Source organism: Nycticebus coucang, chromosome 14, assembly GCF_027406575.1.
Source record: "Nycticebus coucang isolate mNycCou1 chromosome 14, mNycCou1.pri, whole genome shotgun sequence".
NCBI classification, from domain to species: Eukaryota; Metazoa; Chordata; class Mammalia; order Primates; family Lorisidae; genus Nycticebus; species Nycticebus coucang.
The window spans coordinates 16,617,232-16,628,261 of record NC_069793.1 but is presented as its reverse complement, the minus strand read 5'-3'; the positions used below and the strand labels follow the sequence as shown (position 1 = coordinate 16,628,261).

At 33.0% G+C, this 11,030-nt stretch overlaps 1 protein-coding gene across 1 annotated transcript; it reads left to right on the top strand.

Annotated features, from left to right (window-relative positions):
* Window positions 1–9,446: 9,446 nt before the first annotated feature.
* Window positions 9,447–10,388, top strand: LOC128565780 (olfactory receptor 5D18-like). The gene has a single exon (XM_053562495.1). The coding sequence runs from the start codon at window positions 9,447–9,449 to the stop codon at window positions 10,386–10,388; it is 942 nt and encodes a 313-aa protein (XP_053418470.1).
* The last annotated feature ends 642 nt before the right edge of the window (window positions 10,389–11,030 follow it).

Sequence of the window (11,030 nt, the reverse complement as noted above, 5' to 3'; positions counted from 1 at the left end):
TCTCTACAGTGAACTTCTATATTTTTGTGCTAGTATAGGAAGTGATGTTAACATGACCCTAAATATCAAGTAAAAATGTTGATTTTGTGCGATATTCCTGAAAGATTACATAGGGAGCAAAAAATAAAAATATTTGTCTCATAATCTCAGAAATTGATGTATCAAACTTGATTTTCTGAATTCTATTTCCTAAAACTATGGAGAATGACACAAATTTAGAAACAGTTTGTAAAATTCTTATTTTTCTTTTTATGGTTTATAATTAGCTGATATCACTTTCTACTTGTATGTAATGATTTTTTCCCCCCTCCGGAAGGCTTAGTTGTAACTCTTTTGATTCAAATATTTTCTAAATTGATTATTCATGTGCTTGGCTTAAACCAGTGAGTTAGTCAGGAAAAAAAAAATCAGAATGTTTCTCTATTTATATCTTGCTCATCATGATTTGTGTCATACAAGCAAACGCTTGCACTATGTAGGCACCTCATATTGTTGCCTCATATCACCTTTGATTAAATATTAATTATTTTCTCAGAGTTATCATGGTCATGTCAAATAAAGCTTAACTTTACCTTATAAAGTTGTATCACTACACCTTGTGTTATATATATGAATAGAAAGACAACTATACAATGTAGAAGAAATGTATATTGCATTCTTGTTTTTTCTTAGTTGTAAACCAGCAATCACAAATAACTTTACCATAATTCAGTAGTATACTGTAGCACACATTTTTCAGCTAACGTGACTCAAAGTTTGTTCACCTTGGAAAATGAAATGAAAACTTACAATTGTAATGTGACCAGGAGCAGAGTGTCTGTGTATGTGTGTGTGTGTTTGTGATGTTGTGCTAGTAAGGATGCAGAATGTAGACTGTCTCTATCAACGTACTTATAAAAAATTAAGCATTATCAAAAATTACCATTCAGAATCAATTTAGTACATACTCTCTGGTACTTTGGCTTATATAGGGAGAAAGGATGGGTTCTCTGATCTTTGGTTCATTAGCAAATGAGGAAAAATGGTATAAGGGACAACACAGAAAACAAAATCACAAAAATGTTTATTTATTTTTAACTGGCCAAATGTCTTACTACATCACCTGAATTTCCATCTCATCAAAAGTAATAAAAATCAATGATTTTCAAACTGAATATTTATGCAAATCAATTATTCAATGTGGGGAATAAAGTTACTGAGAGTATGATTCTATCCCAACACGGAAAAGGCTCTTCTGATTTGCTGATGCATATGACGATTGTTTTTCCTTTCATTGTGTGTCCCTGGAGCACTTTGTCCTCATTTGGAGATAGATGTTGATGTGGTTTGTGATAAATAGGGGAAGGATTCTTCTCTGACCCTTCAATCTCTGGGTTCTGTAAATTCCGTGTATAGAAGGCCTTGGACTCAGACCAGTTAGCTCACATTGAAAGGACAGTGGACCAGGACAATTAAACTTACTGGGTGGATACAATACCTACAGAGGTTCAAAGAGCCAGTCTAGACATGACTAACAGGATGGATGTAAGACCGGAACTTCAGTCTGCCGACTCCAGTCTAGTTTCCTTCCCTATTTTACTTTTGAGGCTAATAGTTTGAGGGGAGGTAGAAGTTAATTTTGTCCCCCAGAAAGAACAACAATCAAAGGAATTTTGATATATTTGAATTGCACGTGGATATTGCTACTGAAAAGAGAGTATGCCTGAGATTTTTAAGTCTTGATGTTTTTACAAGTTTTATTTAGACTAGATCATGCAGAATGAATATAAATAGACATTTAATCCTCAAATACCAAGGAACCAAATTCCAAATTTCTGACTCACATTTACATGAATAAATGGGTAAGCAAACACAAATATCTGATGAAAATACACTAAAAATTAATGCAAAATGTATTTGGATGGTTAATCCTGCAGAATTTTAAATAAATTAGAAGTTTATTATTAAAACGATAGAATATTAGAACAAATAGTTATACATGAAAAATATAAAATTAGTTCTCTAACCAATTTCACCCACCCAAACAAAATTCTAAAAGCAAGTTTAAAATTTGGATTACTAGAATACACAAAACTTCTTTGCAGAAACAACAGGAATCAAAATAACAAGTGACAATCTGGGAAAAGTCTCTACTTAGATCATATATAGTAAAGGAGAAAATGAAAATTCTACAGAAAAGAAGCTATAATTAGTCTGTATAAAAGGATGTTATTTAACACACACAGAAGTGTTATTCAACCTGACTCATAATTATAGAAACACAAATGAAAACATCTCTGAGTTATCATTTCTCACTCAGCAGAATGGCAGAAATCTGAAAGTTCATTACATATTTTGTGAATGAAACCATAAGGAAAAAGACATTTTTATACATTTGGAGCAGGAATGTAACATGTTGCAATACCTGTAGTAGGATATTTGAAATATTAGTGAAATTACATATGCATATGTTATCCTTCAAAGTACCTGTAGTTCTAGATATATAAAGATAGAGAGGCAAAAAATATAAATACTTTATTTAATATCATTATTAATAATAGCACTAAACATGATAAAATTCAATATAAAAGTGGTTGAATGAACTGCAGTCGCAATGAAGAAGTATATATATTCAAAAAAATAAAGGGGAAAGTTCTTGTATAATGCTATGATGTGTCCCCCAAATATCTACTAAGTAAGGAAGACCAGATTTTATGAAGACTTATATAAGATTTACTGTATGACAAAATGTATGAACAAAGAAAGATGAAAACAAAAAGTAATAAGGAAAGATGGAATAAAATGTACTAAAATACATAATATTGATAAATATTTAAGTATTATTGAAAACAAGTTTGTCAGTGTATAAGATAAAAAGTAATAGCTCTGAAGGAAGAAAAGATAAATAAAATCTTTGCATCTTTTTGGTCTTAAAACAAATACTACTGAAAGTTCTAACACAGCAGCCACGAACATTCTTATTCCCTAAATTTTCTCTAAAAAGAAACCTTTTTTGCCCTAAATAAAACTCCTTGGACAAATGGCTGATGTGAAGTCTAAGGTAGAAAATATGCAAGATGAGTGTTGAGTGGTTTAATTTTCCAGAAAATAAGAATGCTATCAACCCAAGTCAATTCATCTCAAAGAGATGCGGAAGGAAATTTGAAATGGCTGATACTGACTTATGGTTGCACCATTTTAACATAAAAATTGACTAGAACTGATTTAAAGATATCTTATATGTTTAAATTTAGATACTAAGAAGAAAAAATAATAAATCCTCAGTTATTATTAAAGTTTACTGGGGAACCAACTCACTACTCCGAAAATTGCTAATAAAAGAAAACAAATACATGTTCTATTTTCTTTCAAAAATTGTATTTCATTGTGGTTTTGGTTTGTATTTCCCTGAAGGTTAGAGACCGTGAGTATTTTTTTTTTTTCATGAGTTTGTTGGCCTGTAGTATATATTTATTGAAAAAAATTTCTGTTCATGTCTTTTACCCACTTTTTAAATAGGTCATTTGGCTGTTTCTTGCTGATCTGCTTGAAATCTTCATTGATTCTGGTTTTCAGGCCTTTGTGGGATGCTCAGCATGTGAATATTCTCTCCCCTTCTGTGGGTTTCCTATTTGTTCTTTGGATTGTGTTCTTAGCTATGCAGAGGCTTTTAATTTGATCAGATCCCATTTATTTATCTTTGTTTTTGCTGTGGTTGCTTTTGGAATTTTCTTCTTATAAGGCTGTTACTTATAAGAGTTTTCCCAACATTTTTTTCTAGGATTCTTATAGTTTCCTATAGGTTTAAATCTTTTATACATTGTGGATCAATTTTTGAGAGTGGTGAGAGGTAAGAATACTGTTTCAGTCTTTTACACATGGGTGTCCAGTTTTCCCAGCACCAGTTATCAAATGGGGATTATTTAACCCAGTGTGTGTTTCTTTTCTTTCTTTCTTTTTTTGTCAAAAATCAGATGGGAATGTGGCATGATTTCATTTCTGGGTTCTCTGTGCCACTACTCTGCTGTTTTGGTTACTGGAGCCTTGTAGTATAGCTTGAAGTCTGGTAAAGTGATGCATCCTGCTTTGTTCTTATTATAATAAGTTTGCACTGGCTAGCCTTAAACACCCACCTCCAAAAGACAGAAAGATCAGAAATCAACGATCTAATGAATCATCTCAAGGAAGTGGAAAAGGAAAGCAATCCCAAACCCATCAGAAAACAAGAAAATAAGATCAGAGCAGAACTAAATGAAGTTTAGAACAAAATCACCATCCGGAAGAAAGTGGACAAATTCTTGGAAACACACAACTTCCCAAGGCTTAATCAGGAAGAAGTATAACTTCTGAACAGGCCAGGATCAATCACCAAAATTGAAGCAGCCATAAAAACTCTTTGAAACCGAAAAGAAGTCCCTGACCAGACTGTTTTACACCCTCATTTTAACAAATCTACAATGATAAACTTGCACCTACGCTGCAGGAATTATTCTATAACATTAAGAAGGAAGAAATCCTCTCCAATTCATTCTATGAATCCAATATCACTTGATACCAAAGCCAGGAAAACACACAACTAGAAAAGAAAACTGCAGACCAACATCCCTTATACATGTAAATGACAAAACTCTAAATAAAATTTTAGAAAACTGAATTCAGCAGCACATCAAAAGAATAATTCAACATGACCAAATGGGTTTCATCCCAGAGATACAAGGATAATTCAACATATACAAATCTATAAATGTAATTCACCACATAAATGGATGCAAAAGTAAAGACCATGTGATCATTTCAATTGACACAGCAAAAGCATTTAACAAAAATCATCACCCTTTCATGATAAGAACACTCAATACAAATGGTATAGATGGGAAATTCCTCAAAATTATAAAAGCTATATATGATCAGCCTCTGGCCATGTTTAATGGGGAAAAATTAAAAGCATCCCCCCTTAAAATTAGAACCAGAAAATGCTGCCCACTTCCACTACTTTCATTCAACACCATAATGGAAGTTCTCACCAGAGCAATCAGGCAAGAAAAGGAAATCAAGGTGGTCCAAATGGGGAAAGAAGAGATAAAACTATGGCTCTATGTTGACGACAGGATCTTATTTCCAGACAACCATAATGTTTCAACTGAGAGACACCTGGAATTGCTAAATAAATTCAGCAATGTCTCAGGTTACAAAATATTGATTTTGTACAATGAATCAGTAACATTCATATACACCAACAACATCAAGCAGAGAATCAAATCGAAGATGCAATAATTTTCAGAATAGCAACAAAGACAATGAAATACCTTGGAATATACTTAACAAGGGAGGTGAAAGACCTCTAGTAGGGAAAACTATAAAACAGTGAGGAAAGAACTTAATGAGCATGTGGACACCTGGAAAAACAAACGGTGCTCATGGATAGGTAAAATCAACATTTGAATTTAATTGTACTTATTTATTTTATTATTATTATTATTATTATTTTTGAGACAGTCTCACTTTTTTGCCCTTGGTAGAGTGCTGTTGCATCACAGCTCACAGCAACCTCAAACTCTTGGGCTCAAGTGATTCTCTTGCCTCAGTCTCCCAAGTAGCTGGGACTACAGGTGCCCAACACAACACTGGGATCTCACTCTGCTAAGGCTGAGCTCACACTCCTGAGCTCAAGCAATCCTCCCTTCTCAACCTCCCAGTGTGCTAGGATTACAGGCATGAGCCACCATGCCCGACCTAGAATCAACTTTTTTAAAATGGCCATACTACCCAAAGTGATTTACAGATTCAATGCAATCATTTCCCATTAAAATAGCAATGCCATTTTTTCGTTGTTTTGTATAATTTTGAATGCCTATTTTGAAATTTTTATTTTGATTGACAAATGACAATTTTAAGTAGTCATTTTTTTTGTCAAAAAGTCCAGATTTTTCTTTTGTGAAATATCTTCTCTCTGTATTCTAATTTATCATAATTTTATTAGCTTTGGCTTTATTCCCAGTTCATCTTTCGATAATTATAGTACATTTTCTTTGTTTTAGTTATTTATCTAACTAACTTGGAACACATCAGTGAACAAAACAATGAAAACATTCCTGCTTTTCCTAGAAATTTTATTCTATCAAGAGGGAAAATATGATATATAATACATGGAAAAAATAAAGATGCAAAAACATGTTTTAAGCATATTAAATACTTTAAAGTTGGGTAGTAGGGTAACTCCTGCAGTGCAAATGTGTGCTTAATGAAGGTTTCACCAGGTTTGAGCAAAAACATAAGAAAAATAATAACAAACAGAGGAACCACTATTAGAAAAGGCGGTTAAGGAATGAGGAGTGTACTCTTTTGTTGCTGTTTAATAAAGAACAAGGAGCTAAACATAGTTGGAAGAGACAGCAGGTAAAAGGAATAATAATAGTAGAGAGATTTAACAAAGCTTATATCATTTACCAAGTTTAATGTTCACCTTATAAATATTTTTGCTTTAACTCTCAATGAATCATTATTTTTTGAAAACTAGATTTTCATACTTCACCAGTCTGGCTAGAGTATGTGATATGGAGGAAAAAGGTTAGATCCAGAAAATAATTATCTCTATCACTCAATCTTTATTTGAAAATGATACATCTTATAATTATGTTATATGTTATTATTTATAGGAGGTTATAGGAGTAATCTTAAGACTAAATAAGGTAACCTTAAAACATAAATTTTCAAGGCGACTTTTATACATAACTGTTTTATGTGAAAGGCCCCTAATGATGAGATTTTTTTCTCCAGATTTTATACCATTTTAGAATTACATCAGAAAAATGCAATTATTTTTAATTGCTTAAGACCTCAGGAGAATGAGGCAATAGACAGTCTCTAGAGTGCATGTCTTCCAGGTTGTAACTATAGTTAAAAGGAAGCAGGTTATCACTGTCAAGTTGGAGAGGTCCTACCTTTGCCATCAGCAGGTTAGTTTTAAGATTCTAAAGACAGACTGATGTTAATTTCAATCTAGACAACAACTTGGGTAAAGGAAAACCTACTCTTTAGAACAAAACAATTCTTGAAAATTGTATGTGAAGATGCAAGGAACAGGAAGAGTCCTCTTTCTGTACAGCTTTGTCCTGGAGAGCCAGGCTCAGCTAAACTTCCTCAGAACAGAACTTCCACAGAAAACTGGTACCTGTAGTAGAAAACAGAAAAGTTCTGAGAATTTGGAAACTTTTTTATATTGCATAATTTTGAATGCCTATTTTGAAATTTTTATTTTGATTGACAAATGACAATTTATATTGCCTTTTTATTATTAACTTTTGGAAGAATAGTCAAGGTGGAAAGGACAAGAATTTAAATGAAATAAACAGAGTTTGAATAGACTCTCTAGTGAATAAAAATTAATGAGACCAGTTTTAATTAAGAATATAAACAAGAAAGATACATGACCTCTAAAAACAAAATTAACACCCAAACTTAGAGAAAAAGAAGCAATGAGGAAGAAGATTGCAATGATCATATTTTCCAGATTCAAAGATACAGAAATATTGGTCTGTAATTTTATGGCAGCATTTAGGACATGAGAACCATCACATTACATGCAACAATAGTTTAAAATAAAATTTTAAGTGTCTTAGATAAATGAAATGTGCCATAAAAATATGATAATTAGAATATATGGCTGTGTAATGGGTTGTTGTGATAGTGTCTTTAAGACTCAAATTCTTGAGTATAGGAACTTAGAGCCGTTAATGTTTTCCAAACTTGCATGGGGATATATATATATATCATGGGGCATCTAAAGCTATTTCCTGAGTTGTGTGAACACAGTTAATCTTGTTAATCTTATCTGAATTGACAGCAAAAGAGATTCCTTGTATGGTAGTACCTGAGAGGTTTGGGGTCTGAATTAGGGAAATACAATAATTTTTTTTACTGTTTTTTCATGAAATGTCTACATAATTCAGTGTTACCTTAAGTATTTAATCTTACGCTTTCACAGGTCACACATGAACAGAATGACACACACACAGAGAGAGAAAGAAGCAGGAAAGGGAAGTTTTTAACCATAGTTTTTATAATAATTAGTTATTTTAGGGTGGGAAAATTCCCCTAAAGCATGTTTAATCTTGATGTGTCTTTTTTGTGTATATCTATGGTATGTAACTGTCAATGTCTCATAGCTTTGGACTCACTAGTTTGACCACTAATTGAAAGCTTAATTATTAATAGAGGAAACATGTTAGTATCTAGATGTAGAACATGGATCAGGTTTTAGTGTAGTTAAGTGGATAAATGCCTATGAGCGCGAGGATCAGTGCTCTAGTCACAGATGCATAAATTGTCATTATCTGTGTGGCACTCAGAAAGTCAAGTTCCTTCTGGATTCTGTTTTGTTATCTTTAGAACAAAGAAATAAACTAGATTATCTTTGTAATCTTGTCTACTTTTATTTACTTCTCAGGTAATGAGAATGATTAATCATTAAAACTCTCAGAGTTGGGGAGAATATTTTCTGTGAAAAATAATCACAGTGTATTTTGATATCTGATTTACTGGGTTAATCAAACAAAAAATAGGTTAAAATGCTCCATGGAATTTACGATGAAGGTACAAACATCGAGAGTTGATTTTTAAATGTGTGTGAACATCTGAGGTAAAAATTACTTTGCTTAGAAATTTTTGCTTTTTATTTACTGATTATAGGGCTGACATAATCAGTCATCATGTCATGTGGGACTTATTTCTATGAACTTACAATGTTCAAGGAGAGCTTGAATTACCATGTGAAGATGTGATTTAAAGTAACCATAAATGCTTTACTATTATTCTACTTATAAATTTTAAAAATTACACCTGATAAACTAGTCTTTGAACGAACAATGTATCTATTCAATATATATATTTTAAATGTTTGATATATATATTTTATTTATACATATATACATATTTATTATTATTATTGGGGATTCATTCAGGGTTCAAAGAACCAGGTTACATTGATTGCTTTTGTTAGGTAAAGTCCGTCTTATAATTGTGTCCCACTCCCAAAAGCTATGTCACACACCATGATCCCCCACTCTCTTCCCTCCTTTCCTCTCTGTGCTCTCCCCTCCCCCACCCCCACCATGTACTAGATCATTAATTGTCCTCATCTCAGAATTGAGTACATAGGACTCATGCTTCTCCATTCTTGTGATGCTTTACTAAGAATAATATGTTCAACTTCCATCCAGGTTAATACAAAAGATGTAAGTCTCCACTTTTTTTATGGCTGAATAGTACATATTTTTAAAAAGTATTATGATGCTTTAAAATCTTACATATTTAGTATATCTCAAGTAATAAGCTCATAGATTCAGACAGAGATATTTTGCCTCATCCTCCAAGTTTGATAAGGATAGTCAACTACGGTTCCTATTTCCTCACTTCTTTTAATTTTTTTTTTTAATTTCAGGAATTTTAGGTTCTGATAAACAAAAGTCATGTCACTGACAGATAGAAATGAAAGTATGGCTACATTTACACTCTTGGGATTCTCAGATTACCCTGAACTGCAAATTCCACTCTTCTTGATATTTCTTGCCATCTACACTGTCACTGTGGTAGGAAATCTTGGGATGATTGTGATCATCAAAATTAACCCCAAACTGCACACCCCCATGTACTTTTTCCTCAGCCACCTCTCCTTTGTGGATTTCTGCTATTCCTCCATCATTGCTCCCAAGACGTTGGTGAACCTGATTGTAGAAGACAGAACTATTACTTTCTTAGGATGTATAGTTCAATTTTTTTTCTTTTGTACCTTTGTGGTAACTGAGACCTTTTTACTAGCTGTGATGGCCTACGATCGCTTTGTGGCCATTTGTAATCCTCTGCTCTACAAGGTGGCCATGTCCCAGAAACTCTGTGCCTTGCTGGTGCTCGGTACATACACATGGGGAGTAGCATGTTCCTTGATACACACATGCTCTACTTTAAATTTATCTTTTCGAGGTTTCAACATAATAAATCACTTCTTCTGTGAGTTATCCTCTCTGATTTCCCTCTCTCACTCTGGTTCTTATCTCACCCAGTTGCTTCTTTGGATTTTTGCCACCTTTAATGTAGTCAGCACACTGCTCATCATTCTCATGTCATATGCGTTCATCGTTGTCACCATCCTCAAGATGCATTCAGCCAGTGGGCGCCGCAAAGCCTTCTCCACCTGTGCCTCCCACCTGACTGCCATCACCATCTTCCATGGCACCCTCCTCTTCCTCTATAGCATGCCAAACTCCAAAAACTCCATGCACACAGTCAAAGTGGCCTCTGTGTTTTACACAGTGGTGATTCCCATGTTGAACCCTCTAATCTACAGTTTGAGAAATAAGGATGTCAAGGATACAGTCAGCAAGATAATGGATACTAAAATCTTTTCTTCTTGAGAATGTTATTTTAGTAGAATGTTCCGTTGACATATGAATACAATGTGTCATTATATATTAATTTTATACCTGTTAATTAAATGAAGTTTGTGTTGAACAGTATAATGACAATATATTTTGGTTTAAAGAGAGTATTGTTGGCTCTATCTCTTACTTACTGGAAAAGATATATAATCTCTTGTGAATTGCAGGACACATTGAGTACAACTCTTAGTGGTGGATCACTAGGCTTGGATGTCAATGCAGAATACAGCTAGCTATGAGAATTAATGTGAATTTCAAGATATAAAATCTCTCTAAGCTTTAGTATTTCACCTGTCAAACTGGCATGGCATAAACCTTTTCATACTCTTAAAGATGAAAATATTATATACATATAATGTACAGCATTTTGTGTAACTTAAAAAATTATTAATTAATTCATCTTTCATATAAGTTATTAGAATAGACTAGGCTTTTAATAAGTGTGTGAATTTTTCTTATAAAAACAAAAGCAGTTATGGAAAGACATAGTAACTTGGTCCTAAGGATGCAAAACCTAATGTTTATAATAGAACAATAAAGAAGTGACCATTGAACAAGGCAGAAAATAATAACATTGAAAGTTTGAGAGAAGAAAAAGTTCAAATCTCTTTGGACTTG